Genomic DNA, 20713 nt, shown 5'->3' on the forward strand with positions numbered 1-20713 from the left:
GACGGGGAATGTTGTGCAAACCACCTCCTCTGAGCGTCACACTTCCCCGAGATCCAGAAGCGACTGTTCTGTAAATGGGGCAGCCGATTACAAAACAGTGCTTGCCACCAGCACACTGGAGGAAGGGGGTGGTGGGGCAGAGGGTCACATGATGGCAATGCAAACAGAGTGATACTGCCAGTCACCAAAGGCAGGACAGCTCAGCCACTCACACAGCTATACTCTCTAGGTCCTTGTGTATGCTTTTCACAAACGGCATCGGAATATGTGTGTGTGCGCACACACAAAACAGCTTCTCCAAGCCAAGACCAGTCCACATCTAGGCAAGCAAACAGTATTTCAGAATAGGGTTTCTACAGCTCCCTGCTGCTCCTCAGAAGTGAAAAGGGGGAAGACTGTACCCCAAAACAGAAGACTGAGAGGGCAACCTAGCGTTAAGAAAACACATTTCTTTGTTCCTTATAGAACAAAAGCTGTCAGTGGGGGGAGCAGCCTACGGGTATTCCTTACAATTTTGATTCTGTCACAACTGTTTTCTCTCTAAGCCAGCCTGAGGCCTGCCTTTTGCTTCCCTTCCTTCTATTTCTTCCCTTCCATTACTTGGTATGTTGTTACAATTTTGATATACAGGTGAAAGGTAACATGGAATGTCATAAAGTAGAAGAAATTCACCCAGGGATTAAAAGAGGCTCCTTTTTGAAAGACAGCACAGTATATTGCAAAGGAAACACAAATATACTTGCCAAGGATCAATACAGTCTGTCTCATTCCGTTATAGAAATAGGTTAACACAGATTTAAGATAATGTATACAAGATAAGCTCCCAAACCAAGCTTATTTAAACCCCCTGCAAACATACCAAGAGACGAAAGAGCCAAGAGACCGAAGAACCATTTGTTCACACCTCCTGCAGGTGGAAGCCTGAAAGATAACATGGTATGATAGACAGATGATGATAAACGCGAGAGAGATGATTTTCCCATTTACCACAGATTTCAGTGTTGTCACTGTGTAGCATCAAAGTACGACCCAGCACCGCTCGGGAGTTACTGGCGAATCAGAAAAAGTTGGACTACATGAGGACTTATGTGGTACTGGGATGATGCAGAAAGCCAGAAAGAGCAGTAAGCCAGAAATTCCTGCAGTAAGTGATGAGGGATCTATGCAGTATCACAAAACATCAGGAAGTCCACACCAGGTGTCCCCAACATGCTGTCCATGGGCACCATGACACAGGCCAACACTGCTCCTGGTGCCACCAAGTGCATTTAGAAAGTAGGAAGCGCCAGGTGCAGCTTTCACTCAGCAAGGCTTCTGTTGTTGCCTCATGTTATATGCAATTGCACAGTAATTGGTGTTCCATACAAAGATAATAATTACACATATACAATTCATAGAGATATCTTATGGCCAATAGACCATATGCATTTCGGCCCCCAAGGCTTTCCTCAGTGGTCATTGTTACTATTGTACAACAATGCACATCCAGGAATAAATATGTGAAAAAAATATTTTCTTTAAAGCCAGGTGTTGCTTTCTAGAGTTGTCAAAAGGGAGAGGGAAAAAAAAAGCCAAATTGTTACATTACATTTTTCTGATTGTATGGGTATTCTCTCATTTTAGTGCAGACTAATTTGGAGAGCATGTGCAGCTACAGTGGCAGAGTACCAATGGCCTGCTGTGCAAACTTCTAGTAATTCCACATCACATGAGGTAACAGCAATAATTTTTAAAAATATTTTTTTTATTTTTTATGGTATTATTATATGCATTTGTAATGTAATAATTTGGCTTTTTTCTCTCTCCCTTTTGACAACTCCAAAAAGCAACACCTGGCTTTAAAGAAAATATTTTTTTACATATTTATTCCTGGATGTGCATTGTTGTACAATAGTAACAATGACCACTGAGGAAAGCCTTGGGGGCCGAAATGCAAATGGTCTATTGGCCATAAGATATCTCTATGAATTGCATATGTGTAATTATTATATTTGTATGGAACAAAGTTTCAAGAGTCTGATATCTGGACCACTTCTTTTAACCTATTTTATCTTTTACTAATCTGTACACCATATTTGTTTTTTTATAATAATTTATTTTGACAGCCTGATTCTGTTTAAGTCAGCTTCATATATACATATGCCTAAATAAATAAGTCATTTCCTGAGCTTCCACTAGTCTAATTTCCAGACGGCTTTCTTGTCAAATGTACCAGCTGCCATGTCTACACCAGAATCCTATGACAGTTCTCGTTACAAAAGAATCCATTATTTGCATCCTGTAGCATGCTGGAGCCAGGCACTATCTGAAAGGGCAAAGTTAACACAGCACCATGCACTAAGAGAAACAGAACCTGAGAAGAGTTGAAAGAAAGATTCTCAGCAGCCTCCAAATATTAGGGGAAGAGAGATACCATCCCCTGTTCAATGGTGCTGTCTTTCCCTTAGCCTATGAAATAGGAATGGGCTGCTCCAGGAACTGCAGAACTTTGAACCTTTGGATGGCATGAATGAACAGGAGCTGTTCGCCAGATCTTCTCATACACAATCTTGTGCGCTGGGTTAAGACCTGCCCAGTTACCTTTGCTGTCTGTTCCCTTCTCACTGAGACCTGTGAATGATATTGATGAGAGGATGGGCATATTCAGCAGTAGCTTTACAACTGTCCAGATTCAGACATGGCAAACACCAATCCTACCTTTTGCCATCAGTGGAATGCTATCTATGAAGACAGTGCAAAGTCTACAGCTGCTGAAGAGCATAATGACACACTCCCTGAAGGAAATGGACCAACATGGAAGCCCATCAAAACAGTGCTCCATGCCAGTTTTCCATGCTCAGTTTGAAAGCTGATATTTTTCCTTAGTGGGATTTAAAAATATTTTGAGCCAGGGGCATAGACTTTTCAATTTCCCCGAGGGGGGGGGGCTGGGGCTGGGGCCTAGCCAGAGACATTTGATCCAGTGACATCATAGGGAGGAGCCAGTGACATCACAGGGAGGGGTGAACTGCAAAGTTCTGCAGTTCCTAGAGCATTGTCACTACCTATGAATTTATGGAGAAGCTCCCCTCCCCATAAATTTAGAACCTCCCCCCCCCAACAATGCCCATGGACTGGGTCAAACCCAGAAAAAAGTGGGAGTTGGCCAGTGGCTATAGTGGTATCTCAGAGGTCTCTTGCTGTGTCCTGTTTTTGAAATTCACTTTTAGAATAATCACTTTAAGATCTACGAATATACATATCATGTGCATAGGATGAACTAATGGTAACAAATTTGACAGTAAAAGGCAATATAGAAAAGCTTTAGGGGAACATTCCCCCCCCCTGCTGATTAATAGCAAAAAAAGGGTCACGTCAGATAAAATAAGTGTGTGTGCAATCTAAATGAAACAGTGTACATGCACACAAAAGCTGATGCCCAGAATAAAACTTGGTTGGTTCTTAAAGGTGCCACTGGCCTCAAATTTTGTCCTTAAAGGCCTCTGATCTTCATGTCCACCCACACTCAATCTCACTTTCCCCCCAAATGTAAATTGGAACCAAGCAAGTATTCTGAATCCACCAAAGAGAGCCAGCCTTTATTTTCCAACAGACACCAAACTTATGATTGATATGTGCTGGATATCAATACTTTAGTAATTACTTTACAATATCAAGAGTCCTTCAACACTCTAGATCGGCTGACTGGATGAAAAAAATAGTCACTTTCCTCACTTTTCTAATGTGTGCTGCGAGAGAACACTCAGGTCTGCCAATGTATTGATTTACACAATTTACACAATTAGAGCTTAACAACACTGGTTAATATGCACATTGACACCTAGCCTCTGGTGGGAGCTCTATTAGCCTTTCTAAGGAGCTGAAGTTGTAAAGTCATTTGCAGCTCAGAGGGAAAATAACACATAGCCTTTATCACCCCATTCATGCCTTTAAAACCCCAATTCCTGGGCTGGTTGCCTGGGGGCTTAGCCCCTGCTGGGAAAATCTGGGGGGGCTCAAGCCCCCCCAGACCCCACGTACTTTACGCCTATGTTTTGAGCTCAACTCCTGAACCTTTCCATTCCACATCTCTATAATCCTATGAAGTGTTCATACACACCAAGTATGTACAGTAAAAACACACCTACTTTTAAATAATGAAATGCTGATTCTTTCTGAAGTAGGTTTTTTTTTAAAAAGTAGTCCTACTGCGTTGCTCTTCTATCAGGAGAATGCTGACTTATAACTGCATTTAATTCCAACTACAACTCTGCAACACCCATCCACACAGTAAAGGCAGACATGATCAGCACATCTTAGATTTGTTACCTGCAACCCAATTGCTTCCTTAGCTTACTTTGCTCCCCCCTCTAAGCAGTAAATCAGAACAGAGCGGTTTTATATCTTTGCAAACTGCACATAGTAAAAAAAAAGAGAAAAAAAGTATCTCTTCTTCAGATGTCAAAAGGATGATATTTTTAGATGGCAGTGCAACCAGGAATAGCTTAGCATTGCCAGACACTTTACCAACCTGACCATTCCTCCTGCCAGGTGCTCCAGTGACGCTTTGTCAGTTCACACTGGACAGACTGGGCTGGTTTGGCGCTTCCATTCAGAGCCAAAAAACACTGCTACAAACCAGGTCTAAAAATAGACAGGTCAGCATGGAAATCACAGTGACAGGAGTATTACAGCTTGACAGTATCATCTCTAGTTCTAATAACCACAAGCAGGCATGACAATTCCTGCAAAACAGCTAGTATAAAATCGAGATTCTTTTTACTAGAGTGCCACCAGTTTCACATTGCAAGGTTTTTCAGTGGCAATGCAAGACATCCCTGTTTACACTGTCATTTGGTAGTTGGTGTTAAGGCAGCCTAATTGCCTTCAAACTTAAAGATCCTACTTCCTGTTCTGAATTGGAGTGCTTATAGTATCAGATTATGATCACTATCATCATTTTATTATCTGGCTTTTGGAAATGTTTCAGCTTTAATGTTTGATGCCTTTTCATTTTCTATTTTAACAGAGAAGGCTTCTAAAGTTAATGACTAGTTTCCTTATATGTGGCTTTCCCAATCTCAAACATTCCCTCCTTCTTTGTCAGTTCTGGATCTAAAAACTGTGTGTTCCTCATTAGTTATTCAGTTATCTGAAACATAAGCTTGTTCAGCACAAGTAAGAAACTGCTTTTATTTTCTTAAATAATATATTAGGGGTTTTGTACAGATAATGCTCTGTCCCTTTCTTATTCCAGAACATCCACACCCATGGTCAGTTATATTATACTAGGAGTAAGGCCTGTTGTGGGAAAAAAATACAACGGGCTCTAGAAGGAGGCTCTGGGCAAGTGCCCACCACCCTTGCTATCTTCCCACCCACCTAAGTAAAGGTATTAACTTCCCCCCACTTTAAGGGGAGCTTATCTTTGCTATCTAGAGAGTAGTTGTAAATCTAAGTGATCTCCAGTGGTTCCCTAGGAGGAAATGGCATTGTACCTGTCTGAGGTTCCACTCCTTCTCAAATCCCACCCCTAAAATATCCATGAATTCCCTAACCTGGAGTTGGCAACCTATCTCCTTCTCTTTATCTGCCCCTCTGACTTCAGCTTTCCATCTCCTTCCCCCTCCCTGCAGCTTCTACATAGGCTGTCCTTCTCCACAGTGGGGGGTGGAGAACCAAATCAGCTTACATAATTCTCTTCTGCCCCCTTTGAACTGAACAACAACCCTGTGAGGCAGGTTAGGCTGGAAGTCTGTGACTGGTCTAAAATCAATCAGCTTCCACAGCAAGGACCTGGGTCCGGCAGACCCCACTCTGAAGCACTAACTCCTATGCCCTCCTCAAAGTCTACCACAGAATCTCCAGGAATTTCCCATCAACATGGAAAGATACCACTGAAGGCCTCTGGGTGAGTGTCTGCCACCCTTGCTGTCTTCCCACCCACTCAAGTGAAGGCATTCACTCCCCCCCCCCCCACACACGCCTCAAGGGGAGCTGATCTCTGCCATCTGGAGTGATTCTGAGTGATCTCTAGCCCTCACCTGGCGATTGGCAACAGTGGTTACCAGGAGGAAATTGTTGGTTTGGATTCTATGGCATTGTACCTCTCTGAGGTCTCACACCTCCTCAAACCCTGTCCTCTCCAGGCCTGGCCCCTTGAACCTCCAGCAATTTTCTAACCTGGAGTTGGCAACCCTATCTCCTTCCCTTTATCTGCCCCTCTGATTTCAGCTTTCCATCACCTGTGCCCTCCCTGCAGCCTCTATATAGGAAAATTAGTCTTTCTTCACAGTGTGTGTGTGGGGGAACCGAAGCAGTTTACATAATTCTCTTCCCACCCCCCCCACCCCATGCAATCTGAACAACCACCCTGTGAGGTAGGTTAGGCTGGAAGTCTGTGACTGGTCTGAAATCAGTCAGTCAGCTTCCACAGCAAGGACCTGGGTCTGGCAGATCCCACTCTGAAGTCCTAACTCCTATGCCCTCCTCAAACTCCACCACAGAATCTCCAGGAATTTCTCACCAACCTGGAACTGGCAGCCATAGTCAGCACTGGGCCCAGTGAGTTCTGCCTCAGAGGCCTGTAGTGTGACCTTTCAGACCAACAGACTATCTCTGACAAACTGTTTAATAGGGAGGAGTCGTCAGCCGTTACATCAGCTTACAGCATTCCCCTCTCCTCCCCCCTTTTATCTGAACAACAACTCTGTGAGGTAGGTTAGGCTGGTTTGAAATCACACAGTCAGTTTCTACAGCCCTCACCTGGAGACTGGCAACAGTGGTTCTTCAGGAGGAAAGGCCTCCCTCAGAGGCCTGTAGTGATACCTTTCAGACCAACAGTCTCTCTCTGACAGACTGTTTAATTGGGAGGGTTTAATAAACCCTGTTTAATAGGGAGGAGTCCTCAGCCATTATATCAGTTTACATCATTCTCCTCTCCTCTCCTCTCCCCCCTTTCATCTGAATAACAACAACCCTGTGAGGCAGTTTAGGCTGGTTTGAAATCACCCAGTCAGCTTCTACAGCCTTCGCCTGAGATTGGCAACAGTGGTTCTCCAGGAGGAAAGGCCTCTCCCTCAGAGTCCATTCTGTCATATGAGCCCACTGTAGCCTAACTGGAATAGAAAGAGTGAAGAGTATTGGCAGCTGGAAAGGGTCCCTCCCTGCTGTGAATGAACATTCCTTTTGCCTCAGTTGAAGAGAAGGAACCCTACTGTTTTCTCATGAACACAGGCCCGTAGCTGGGGGGGGGGCTGAGGGGCCAGACACCACAAATATTTCCCGTTTTATACCCTTGCACCTCCTTGCCTGCTCTCAGACAGACTGTCCTGGACTTCCTAAAACAGGCCCTGAGGAGAAGCAGTCCTGCTCAGTAAGCTCCCTGAAAGCAGAGAACTGTCTCCCTTGAAGGTCAGTGGCCTTCTGCTGGGGTTCTTGCCTGATGGGGCTGGTGGTGGGCGGGGGAGAGCAGAATCAGCCAATGGCACAGCAGAGACAGTGTGAGCCAATCCTGTGCAAGCCACATCTAACGAATGAAAATCCTCAGAATTGCCACCATGGTTGGGTCTTTTATTTATATAATTGATACCTCTCATTTATTCACAATCCTTCCATCTGAGCTCTTTTTGTATTGTACCTCCATGTATATTTGTATTGTTGGGTCAGTATACACATTACTCCGTATGGAAGAAACTAGAAACGGGTTCTTTATGATAGAGTCTCCATGTGCACACCATGGTACTTAGGGGCAGCTTTCATATGATCCTTCAACCTGGTGTGAGAATTTCCACGCCAGTGCAGTTCAGTCCTGGTGGCAGCTGGTGTGGAAACACTCATCACCGGGTGGAAGAATCACCTTACATTCAGTGCTCCAGCATCACAATGGAGAAATCCACATGGCAGTTCAAGGACAGTACCATTAGTGTCTGAAAACACCCAGCATTCTCCTTCATTTCAGTCTCACTTGAAGGTGGCAGCAGAAATCCTGAACCACTGTCTGGGACCAGAGATGGACACAGTGAAGACAAACAAAACAAACTTAATCCAACATGACAGAAGCATTGGTGTTGAGGGTGGTTGGGATCTGAACAACCTATTTTGGATGAGATCTTATTCCCCCCTCATCACACATGTGTGATCACACATTTATAACTTGGGGGTGGGGGGAGATTGCCTCTCAGCCTGATGTTCATCTTACATGTCCAGGAGGCAGTGTAATCAAAGACTGGTAAATAAGCTGCATACTGTCTTGGAGAGGGGCACGGGGAAGGATCTCCCTACGGTTACTAAGGTGATGGCAACATCATCCTTTTCAAAAAAGAAGAAATGGGATTTCATTTGCTAACACTTGTGGCCCAGAATAAAGCAATAATGGTGCCAACTCTGTGCTACACAGGACACACTGTTGTATCAATTTTGCCGTTTCCCAGGAAGCTTCTACGCCCAATTTAAAACTGTGTTAAAGCCGTGCTCTTCTGTAGGGCTATAAAGGAGATGAAAAGATGGTTCTGCTTTTTGTTACTAGTTTGAATGTTTTATTGTTAGTTGTTTTTAAAACTGTGCTACTGCACTGGTATTAATGTAATTTTATATAAGCTGCCTCTGTAAATCAATTGATGAAATGTGATAGGTAAACATTTTAAAATCAAATCAAAATTAAGACATCAGAATATCAGATCAGCCTGTATTCTTCTTCAAGTCACTTAGAATCTTGTTTAGATTACTGCTTGCTGGGAGGTAAACCTAATCTCACAGAATAAGATCCTTAACATCCCATACTCCAAGTTGCTACTGCTCCTTTTGTCTAAGTTTTCATTTTGGAACAGAGTTCCCATTCCTCTAAAAAAAAAAAATCTGAAGACTTTGAGAGGTCTTCCAAATTGTGTCTTCAGGATGATGGCTCAGTACTGAGAAATAACCCAAGAGCACAAAGAACTTCAATATCTCTAAGACCAACTCAGAACACTTCACATCTCTGAAGCCTTAGGCTGTCTCTTACCCCAACATAGGAAGGAAATCTGAACATCAACGAGCTCCTCTTTCTACACAGAATTGAGACACTTCCCTAATCACATAGAGCATCCACTTCATAGGAATATGTTCCTTTCTCCCCTGACGGACTACATTTCACTTGTTAGTTTCAACTCCTGCCTTTTCTCTATGACCCTTGAGCAAGCATATCACTGGAATTTTGCTAATCATGGGTCCATGCCAAGAATGGCCATCAATTTGCATTTTAATGCACACAAATCTCTTTTTGTGCTTGGGGAGAGGGGTACCAGGAGAACCGCCCACAACACAACCATTGCTCTAACCATCATTAGCTGCTTATACTCAAGTCATTTTAAAAGTGAGTAACAGTTTCTTCTTAGGGAATCTTATGCCATAAACACGTAGTCATCATTAATTTGACGCATCCAGAGGTCTTCCTTTCAGGCTGCACATCTGTGGAAGAATGTAATTCTCTCTGTAGTGGAGTCATGGCTGGAATGCCAATATGATGCCCACCAGTGGGTATGCTTGCAATGTAAACAGTGATTGACAATTCCCACCCTAACCTCCCCCAACTAAAATATCTCTGATCCTGTATGTCTTAACATTTTTTTTAAAAAGAGGTGCCATTATTCATTTGCTATGCCACCCTAGTATAGACAGATGTGCTCAGTCTGTAACGTTGCCACAGGACTATCATTTTCAATAAACCCCCATGTTTACAATGGACTCTAATGAATTGTATACAGATTGGCACACATGCCATGCCAGTTATGGACAGCTGGCCCTTATGGACAGTTGTCATGCTGAGCCAAGTCAGGTTCAGAGCCCCCTGCTTGAATTATTACACGGCTGGTAGCTTTTGCTCACAGTGTCAAGCATGGTAGAATTCCATTGGTAATTGATTGTTTTAGGGTCCTCCATAAAAATTTTTTTTTAAAAAAAGCTGGCCTGTGAAATATCATGGAGGACCAAGGTCTGTTCCCCCTCCCCCTTCTTACTTTATTGCTTGCAAAGTAGAAGTAGAGAGAAACAAAACTAACTTGAGAAAGAGTAATCAGCACCTTCCCATACATTCCTGTTAGGGAGTGTGGCACATCTGGGGAAAGCAAGGACGGAGTCCTGATAACGCCATGAAAATGTAGACATTTATGATAGTTTATGTGTGAGAGCACATCCCTCGCCCCCACCTTTTGGAATCCTTTTAAAGTATGCCTTAAAAGTATTGTATCAATGTATCTTTACCATCACTCTCAAGAATCTGTTACACTGAAAGTATCGGTCTATCAATAAACGTAGTTTTGTATCAAACCTGACTCGTCATTGAAACCGCATGCTTGACACACAGAACCCAAAGACTCCAGATCATGCTTCACCTCCTTGGCTGCATAGTCACTGCGGACAACCAACTGCAACCCTGTCTTCATGGAGACACAAACAGCTTCAAACAAAGGGGAAGGTTCCTGGAGGTTTTCAAAAAGGACAACATATTTTCCTGTGGCAGCCATGAAGAAGCTGTCCTTACACCATGTCCCACGTCTTGCATAAGTTTTAGTTATATAAATGCAAGATACCCAGCCTAAACAAAACAGTGTCTGTAGTGGTCGCAGATGAACAAAAGACTCTTCCCGCCTCCTATTCAGAAAATCATTTCCTGCCACCTATTCAGGAGATCGTTGGACCAATCTTTCACCATCAGCCAGTTCCTGTCACCCATCTCCTCTCTTCCCAATTCCTTTGTTTTTCCTATGTTTCCCCAAGAGGTGCCATAACAGCAAAAATTAGACTCTAAATTGCCTAACATAGTTTTCTTTATCTTAGCATATAAGAACATAAGAGAAGCCATGTTGGATCAGACCAATGGCCCATCCAGTCCAACACTCTGTGTCACACAGTGGCCAATATGTGTGTGTGTATATACACACACATATGCACACATACATATACACACATACACACACACACACACACACATATATATATACTGTGGCTAACAGCCACTGATGGACCTCTGCTCCATATTTTTATCCAATCCCCTCTTAAAGCTGGCTATGCTTGTAGCTGCCACCACCTTCTGTGGCAGTGAATTCCACATGTTAATCACCCTTTGGGTGATGAAGTACCTCCTTTTATCCGTTTTAACCTGACTGCTCAGCAATTTCATTGAATGTCCACGAGTTCTTGTATTGTGAGAAGGGGAGAAAAGTACTTCTTTCTCTACTTTCTCCATCCCATGCATAATCTTGTAAACCTCTATCATGTCACCCCGCAGTCGACGTTTCTCCAAACTAAAGAGCCCCAAGCGTTTTAATCTTTCCTCATAGGGAAAGTGTTCCAAACCTTTAATCCTTCTAGTTGCCCTTTTCTGCACTTTTTCCAATGCTATAATATCCTTTTGGAGGTGCGGTGACCAGAACTGCACACAGTACTCCAAATGAGACCGCACCATCGATTTATGCAGGGGCATGATGATACTGGTCCACTCAGAGAAGCTATTATCACTCTCTAAGTGCCTTTTGTCAAACATCCTAGGAATCTTTAATCTGCCAGGGAGCCCAATCACAGGTTCCTGCCTCAGATTATGAAGTTGGCTATTTAAGGCAGACCCTTCTGCCATTCAGGTGTGACTCTTTCCAGACCCCTACCTTGCTGGAAGAGCCATCCCCATTCCTGATCATTGGGCCCATTATTGCAGGTGACGCTGGTCAATTCACGCTTCTCCTCCCCTCCTCCATCTTCGCTGCTGAACCTCTGCTCCTCTCCAGGAACAGGTAAAGTATTACCCCTCGACGGTATCTCCTGCTAATGCAAACATCCCTATCTTTTTGTATATATTTTTCTTCGTTCTGAACTGCTTGCGTTGAATGCATGTTTTTATCTTGTATGCTCGAGTTTTCCCCCAGATGAATATATTTTTAATTTAGTAAAAACTCTCATCATTTACTAAGGTGCTCTTGGGAAAACCGACCCTGATAAACAAAGGTTATTGATCCCGTGCTATTTTTGCCATCTCGTCTACCTAACTAAAATATACCTTTATACCATCCCCCAAAAAACTAATAAGGATCAAAGACTTTTACACCCTATATGCAGGAAATGGTAGTTTGTGGGGAAATTTGGGAGATTCCTTCTTGCAATTAGGAAGTAAAGTTCAGACAAACTTCGAGAATGGTCACCAAGCAGCAAACAATTGCACATTTTTTTTTTATTTGGTAACTCCACCTACTGCATTTTAGCTTATACTGACAGGAAAAATCCTCCAGCAAAACAGAGAGTCATCTCCCAGTGCAAAGTCATCAAACAAGAGCATAAGGCATTTCCATGCCCGAAAAAAGTAGTAATGAACTCTAAGGAGAAACCAAAGCACCAGTGTATAGAACCCAGAATTTCACCACCAACAGACAAATTCAACAGATGTCTGCCAGCATGCTATAGAGACCAGTCAGGTACACTTATCTCCCACCAGAACTGGCAAAGGATACATGCCCAGTTGAGAGCATTCCTATACTGTCCACTGATTTAAAAGGCACTGTTACTAGAACATACAGGCCTTGCTATGAAATCTTTAGGGAAAATCCTGTTCTAAATGCCATTTTCTAGACAGATTAGAACTGTGCTTGGAATGAGCAAGGTTGTTCCGATAGCCCTGAAGCTATGGAATGACTCTCTTGATAAAATCCATCAATGCTTCATAGAATCATAGAGTTGGAAGGGACCTCCAGGGCCATCTAGTCCAACCCCTTGCACAATGCAGGAAACTCACAAACACCTCCCCCTAAATTCACAGGATCTTCATTGCTGTCAGATGGCCATCTAGCCTCTGTTTAAAAAACTCCAAGGAAGGAGAGCCCACCACCTTCCAAGGAAGCCTGTTCCACTGAGGAACCGCTCTAACGGTCAGGAAGTTCTTCCTAATGTTGAGCCGGAAACTCTTTTGATTTAATTTCAACCCACTGGTTCTGGTCCTACCTTCTGGGGCCACAGAAAACAATTCCACACCATCCTCTATGTGACAGCCCTTCAAGTACTTGAAGATGGTGATATCACCTCCCAGCCGCCTCCTCTCCAGGCTAAACATGACCAGGTCCTTCAACCTTTCTTCATAGCAGTTGTTCTCCAGACCCCACACCATCTTTGTCGCCCTTCTCTGGATCCGTTCCGGCTTGTCTAGATCCTTTTAAAATGTGGTGCCCAAAACTGAACACAATACTCCAGATGAGGTCTTACCAGAGCAGAGTAAAGCAGATCACTTCACGTGATCTGGACACTATACTTCTGTTGATACAGCCCATATTTTCATTAAAAGGAGGCCAGCATTTGCCTGCAGTTATTAAAATGGATGAAGAAAAGGAAAGCAGAAAATGCTAGCTTTTAAAAATTTTGTTTCTGCCGGTTTTTTAAGGGTTATTTCTAGGATTAACAACGTGTGGTCCTAGAACTGTGCCTGTGTATTGATCATGCCCTGCAGAGTGGCATCAAAATTAATGTATTAGAGTAATAATAGGAGACTGACCAAGTACATTGAGGCCATAATTTGCTAAGCTGCAAAGCATAATAGTTTTGAATTTGTTTTACAACTGTATTGCATCGAGAGCATTTTGGCCCTTTGGGGTTCTAAAGGTGTTATTATTTTGAAATTTTTTTCTTTAAAATGCATTTATTTGAGGTGGTATACTTTCATAGATTCCGCTGAGGATGACTGTCAGGGGTTTGTGTAAAATTTTTTACTACAGGAATATCTGTATTGCACACTGCATTGCCCTTTTTAACTTTCTTCTACAACAGGAGAAAGACAGTCTAGCTTCCAGAGCAATATGGCACAAGGCGCCTCAAAAACAAAAAAGACAAAATATCAAACCAAGAAGGAGCCAGAGCAAGTTTTGCACAACACCTTCAATTCAGAATTGTCTAGCAATTATTAATCTACAGGTGGTACACTCAGATGAATTAAACACATGCCACCCAAGTATAGTGATTAGGGTGCTGGACTAGAAAGACCAGACTTCAAACTCCCACTCAATTGTGAAGCTCACCAGATAACACTGAGACAGATGGTCTTCTCTGTATCTCACAGGGTTGCTGTGAGGTTAAAGTGGGGATGGGAGAAATACATATGCCTTTCTGAGCTCCTCGGAAGGAGGGCAGGATTAAATGTAATAGAAAAATACAGACTGGGCAAACACATCTCTTGAATCCTGAAGCCTTCATCTCAACTTCTGGGTGATTTAATATTCTTCATTCCTGTTCCATTACAGGCCTACCTCTCTCCTACCTTTTGGTTTCCAGCCTGCGTGTTCAGTGACTGCATTTTGATGTTTAAACCTTCAGGCATAATGCTACAGCAGCAGTGGTGCTGTAGAAGGTGAAGGGCAAACTAACTTTTCCAAAGGCTCAGGACACAGTGGCCCTAATCAATTCCCCTGGGGATAGATCAAATAGCCATGTCCTGACACTGCTGTGTTCAATAGAAAGCTGATCCAGGCCAAGAACCAAAATTAGCAGTCAAGCAGGAGCTAAATAGCCCCTCTTGTCTTTGCTATTGATTAGTCCCTGCCTCGGTAGCAGTTGGTTGACGGAAGGGTCCAAGGAAAAGAGGTGGTGAACTAAGTATAGAATGAGACAGGACTTGGCAGGTTCTCTACAAAATCCTTAGAAATCTCACTCCAAATCCTTCTTACTCCAGACAATGGAGAGTGCACCAATCAGATTTTTTTTTTTTTACAACACAAAAGGCACACATTTTGGCAATAACACGATCTGCAGCCGCACCAAGTCCACATGGTGAGAGGGGGTAGGGGGAGAGAATGTTTTAAAGGACCATTGTTATGTTGTTTGCTTTACTGATGGACAGTAAACACAGGGGTGTCATCTGAGTTCAGAAGCCCCTACTACCTACACAGCATAAAGAACTACCACATATCCACACCAGCGTGAAGGAACACAAGTCTAGTTTTCACTTGCTATTAGAGTTGCTGGGTCCCCCCTCCCCCGGCCACCAGTGGGGGTCGGGTTGCCAGATCCAGATTGGGAAACTCCTGGAGATTTGGGGAGGACAGGGCCCTCAGTGGGGGACAGTGCCGTGCAGTCCACATTCCGTTTTCTACAAGGGAACTGATTTCTGTAGCCTGGAGAAGAGCTGTAATTCTTGGGGATCCTTAGGTCCCACCTGGAAGCTGGCATCCCTATAAATGCCTACAGCCACTACCCTCCCAAGGTATTTTTTTTCAAGCATAAAGTTTCCAATATTGTATTGAGCTATTTCCACCCCCGCTCCCCCATAAATAACTACATTTTGGGGAGGCTTCTAACCTTTACCGTTTTCGCACATAGCTAATCTCGCAGTCACAATCCTGTTCGCTCCGAGTCCGCAGCGTAGGGTCAGATTTCGCACCATCTGCGCCGGAGTTACAGGAAGTGCCGCGGCTTTTGCGTAGCAAACGTAAACCGCTAAAACCCAGTTTACGTTTGCTACACAGAAGCTGCGGCACTTCCTGTAACTCCGGCGCAGATGGTGGGAAATCCAACCGGACACTGCAGAGGGAACAGGATTGTGACTGCGAGGTAAGCTGTGTGCGAAAACGGTACTTGTCAAGCACAGCAGTTCTGTATGAATATAAAAACTAAGACACACTAATACAGAACAATGTTTTAGAAGGGCAAAAGCAGGTTGATCTAGGCTGAATCCTGGAATCTATTGAGGCCCAGAGGAAACAATAAATAGTCTCAGGACCACTTGTACATACTTCTACTTTAAAACAAAATCTGCATTGCAATTTGAGTACACATATCCCAAAGTAATTCCCCACAAAACTTTCTACTTAGCTGCAACACGCGACAAATGCATAGGTTTCAAATACCCATCTGACCACTGGTTTGAGGGATGACTTCTCCCAGAACCCCATGGCAGAGAACTAGTAATTGAGATAACATGAGCCCTAAATTCAGGTGGGTAGCCATCTTGGTCAAAAGCAGCAGAACAACATTTGAGTCCAGTAGCACCTTTAAGACCAAAGAAGTTTCATACAAGGTGTAGGTGTTCGTGTGCATGCACATTTCCTTAGATACAGAGAGCCTTATATGCCCCAGATTACCAACCAAGTTCCTGGTCTGTCAAGTTCCTGGTCGCCGCCCTGAGCCTGCTCCGGCGGGGAGGGTGGGATACAAATAAAATTTTGTTGTTGTTGTTGTCATTGTTGTGGCACCTTTTCTGTGTCAGATCAGGGGAGGTTCTGGCAGATAGATGACCCACAGACAGACTGCACTGGTAATACTAACTTGCAGAAGAAATCAGCTTTAGGAAGTCAGTTATATTTGGGGCAATAGTGGTCAGCTTGGTCCCAAGTAAGCAGATTCTTATGGTCTAAAAATCCACTGACAGATTCACACGTGCCATTCCCTGTTTCCCTATGGGTGGGGGCCAGGGGGCTGACAAAGAGAGCTGTGTTTCCCAAAAGCTTATGCTACAATGAAATTTATTAGTTTTAAAGGTGCTACTGGACTCCTTACTATTTCATATACTTATTGTTACTGAGGCTCCCAGGATTGTCAAGTCAATATTGAAACTTAATAAAAGGTAGACACACCAGTGCCTAGGTTTAGAGGAGGCAAAGTGCACAAGCTAATTCCATCAGTGGTTGTGGAGGAGGGGAGATCTCAGGATCCTTCACCAGATGAGAGAACTCTAAGAAACTAACGCAACCCATACTCCCGCAGTGCTAACCAGAGTTGCCATGGTTCCACTAACATGCATATTACATGGGGGTTTAACAGACGTAAAATTCAGTCGCCAACAAACTAATAGAGTCAGAAAAAAATGAATCATAACTGCTGAGTTATATACTGGATTAGTGTCAGTGGAAACTATGCAGAAATCTGAGATGACTGTCCATTATGTACACTAAGTTATCCTAAAATATTAAGCTCTGCATCAATTATGTAGGATGGGGTCCCCAATCTTTTTGAGCCTGTGCTAGGGTTGCCAATCCCCAGTTGGGGGCAAGGGATCCCCCAGTTTGGAGGCCCACCAGGGTAATCAGAAAGTGGGGGGAGGGAAATGTTTGCTGGGCACTCTGTTACACTCTATTAGGTAGAGACACCTAATTTTCATCATAGCATCTGGAGCCTCTCCTCAAAACATCCCCCAAGTTCCAAAAAGATTGGGCCGTGGGGTCCAATTCTATGAGCCCCAAAAGAAGGTGCCCCTATCCTTCATTATTTCCAAATGGAGGGAAGGCATTTAATAGGTGTGTAGTTCCTTTAAATGTGATGGCCAGAATGCCCTTCGGATTTCAATCATGCTTGTCACAGCTTTGCTCCTGGCTCCACCCACAAAGTCTGAGACCCTGGAGAGCCGCTGCCAGTCTGAATAGACAATACTGACTTGATGGACCAAGGGTCTGATTCAGTATAGGGCAGCTTCAGATGTTCATATGTCTCCACCTGTTTCTTGAGTCAGACCTGGCAACCCTAATAAGCACCTCTGAAATTCTGACACAGGGCAATGGGTGCAACCACTGAATTGCTGCTACAGTAGGCAGAGCCAACCACAAAATGGCTTCCATAGGAGGTAGAGCCACACATAGAAGAAGTCCAAGTGCAAAGAGGAAGATAGATAATTTCACAAAATGACACTGGGAAAGAGAAGAGAATAAAACCAACACTATGATAGCGATTGCTGCCAAAACATTATCTTATATCTGTACAGCCAATAAGATCTCCAGTGGACAATCAGAAGTCTTGTTAGAAAGAGCTCTACCTGGCCCCATCCACTTTCTAAAACACTTGGTGGGCGCCATGTTGGAGAACCCCAATCTAGAAAAATGTCACTCATTTTTTTAAGGTAAAAAACAAAAGGCAAAAATTGATTTAAGAATCAGACACAGAGAAATCACCTCCTCTGCTCATCGTAAGACCTACTGAAAGAGCTTGGAAGAGGATAAAGAAATCTTGGCTCCCAGATACTGAATAGTAAACACCATCCCCTTTCCAGAAAGCACCATGGCTGGCCTTAAGCACAGGCCTCCTTGGGAGAGACAGAAGCAACTCTGAGGAGGTGCCAATGCCAATAGATTAGAGGAGCCAAAGAAGAATCTGGCATCAGATGTTCTACAAGTTTCTATTTTAGAACACAAGCCTATGCCAAAACATTATTGTGACAGCTCTGTTTAAACATATTTCAAGAGCCAGGAACATTCACACTCCCATCACCCCAAGGTAGATTACTATGGGAATCGTGATACAGACAATCATAGAAATAGACTGTGACCTCATGCCACATTAAACAACTACGTCAAGGTGTAAGCCACAGAGTCGGCTGATAGTGGCAGGAAAGAGCAAACAATGAGCAGCCCATGCCTCACACTCACCTTGCTCTGCCAGCCTAGGGCAGAGATGCCATGTCAGAAACAGCGACAGGATAAAGCACATGCATGTCACAGAAGGAGAGGCCAGATGAAAAGTTGTCTTTTGTCTTCATAGTTCACCTGCCAACAATTACCAGAAAGCTACAATCCAGCCCCACATGAGGAAATAAACTTAGGAAGGTTATATTCTTATTATTTCAAGTGATCAAAATAATCAAAACCAGTGGCTTCTTCCACTTCTGTGGCCAAAGCTACAAGTTATGTCTAGATGCATGTAACTGTAGCCCAGCAGCAATTTTGGAAGAGGAAAAGCTGCTTTCCATGCGGGTGACAGAGAGCAGAGAAGCAGCCGGGGAGGGGCTATGAAACTCTTCCCACACTGCTTGCCTGTTCCAAATCCCATTCCTACTACAGGGTTTCAAATATGTTTGCCTTACAAACTTGTACTTGAAATCCTGAAAGAGTGACGCCTTGGTGGGAGGCAACAGAATGTGGAGTAAGGAAACCAGAGGTGGAGAAACAAATCAGCGCTCCTTCCTAACCACTTCTCTGTTCCTGGTGGTCACCCCCACCAGAAGCAGCATTTCCTACTCTAAAATGGTTTCTAGAATTACCATTTTGTGTGATACACAGTTTGGGACCTGCACTTCTTCTTGTCTCTGGTAAACTGGAGTATATTCACCCATCTATGGACATCAACGAGTGAGACTTCACTCCTTCCCCTTCCTGCTGCAACCCACCGAGACCCTCTGAACTTTTGTTCCAGGGAGTCAGAAGACCCTCATGAACAACACAGGGCATGTGGGTGGAGGGAGTTTAGGGACAATCGCTGTCTCCTTTTCCACAAACGGATGTCCTGTTCTGCTCAAGGAATTGAATGACTGGATTCATGGCATTCCTACATGTTTCTTCTTCTATACAACAGACACGTGTAGAGTTAAGGCTTGTAAAGGCGATGGTGAAGAAGAGTAAGTTCAGCTGGCTCAGCTGAAGATGTTCCCGCTAGACTAGAAACAGAATAAGAGCTGCAATTCAAAAAGCAGCAGTGCCACTAGACAGGGGCAACCTGTGCTTCAAAGTCTTAGCTTAGCAGCTGGTACTGGGTGGACAACACTCAATGTCTGAACGTCTAAAATTGCTGTTCAAACTATGGCATCCCCCGTTTGTTACTCTGCTATCTTTGTTAGCAAAAGCTCAAAGCTCTGCTTTGGTGTCCTACTCCCTACTTAACCACAAATATATGTATGTGATTAGAAGCCAAAGAGCAGCAGTCACTCTTTTACTTGTTCACATAGGGGGCAGAGCCTCCAACAACCCCCACTTACAGGAAGATGCACCTCAATTCCCACAGCCCTAGAAACATTGCATGGTTGTCAACTCACTCTGCTCATTCCAGGCAATAGTATACTCCGAATCATACACCACCTCCCTGCAGTCTGATGTCCCTGCATCACTCCGAGGACCCCAGTAGAAGAGCCGTCCTGCCAAACTCTCCAGTTTCTGTAGTGCTGACATCTTACACCCCTTTGTTCTTGCTGGAGTTTTAACAGGTCACCTCAGATCAATGGTGCATGTTTCTTTTATTTTATAATCAGTTCTTTCTATGCCCCAGTTCTGGTCTCACAGCAAATAGAGCCAGGCAGCTTGGCCAGTATCTAGGAGCTCACAAACTCACTGCTATTTGTTAGCAGGTAGAGGCAGGCACACCACTTTTCCTGTCCTGCAACAGGAAGAGAGTCAAAGGCAGCAACTGGAGAGCAGACAGTCCCAGCTACAGCACAGCACTTTACATTCCCCTCCAGCTGATTGAGACAGGTATTTGGCTTGAGCTGACTGATTCTAACTGGGAGAGGATTCTCAATAAACCCACCTCCCTGGACCAAAGTGTTCATGTCATTTCAGCAGCTGGTATGCAGCTCTGCAGGGCAGCTATCCATGCACTTACAAGGGCTCTCCAACCCCCATTATATCCAGGAATGCTCCCAGATAGTCCACTGCATATTCTTTTTCTCTGTCCAGACACAAGTGTAGGGAGCCTGGTCACTCACACAGCTGGTCAGAGGGTAAACAGCAGGACAACTGAATTAATTCCAAAGGAGAGAGGCCAGCCAGATCAACAGTAGCCAGGGCCATGCAATGAGGCTTAAAACAGGTCACAGGTTCTCCAAAACTCTTTTTTCCCCTTCAGTGCTCAACACTGGACAAATCAGGATCTCTTGCCTGGTAAAAATGTCCTCCTACCTGTCAGTATGGGTGGGTTCTTTAGTAGAAAGTGGCAGGAGAGGACTGGTGACAATACAGCACCTCAGGGCAAACCACTGGGATGCAGACAGAAGAAGTATGGGTGTAGTCCAAAAGAGACAAGTGCAAGCCAGATG

At 44.0% G+C, this 20713-nt stretch overlaps 1 protein-coding gene across 3 annotated transcripts in view; it reads right to left on the reverse strand.

Moving 5' to 3' along the window:
* PRKACA (protein kinase cAMP-activated catalytic subunit alpha) overlaps positions 1 to 20713 on the reverse strand; it is a 135594-nt gene that overhangs the window by 80501 nt on the left and 34380 nt on the right. The window contains exon 1 of one of the 3 annotated variants that reach the window (XM_060240690.1): positions 19718 to 19865. The exons of the other annotated variants lie outside the window; for them this stretch is intronic. Coding sequence (XP_060096673.1) covers positions 19718 to 19850 — 133 coding nt within the window. The 5' untranslated portion in view covers positions 19851 to 19865. Of the gene's footprint in view, positions 1 to 19717; positions 19866 to 20713 lie in introns of those variants that run through there. 3 annotated transcript variants of the gene reach the window in all.

This window comes from Heteronotia binoei, chromosome 5 (assembly GCF_032191835.1).
Source record: "Heteronotia binoei isolate CCM8104 ecotype False Entrance Well chromosome 5, APGP_CSIRO_Hbin_v1, whole genome shotgun sequence".
NCBI classification, from domain to species: Eukaryota; Metazoa; Chordata; class Lepidosauria; order Squamata; family Gekkonidae; genus Heteronotia; species Heteronotia binoei.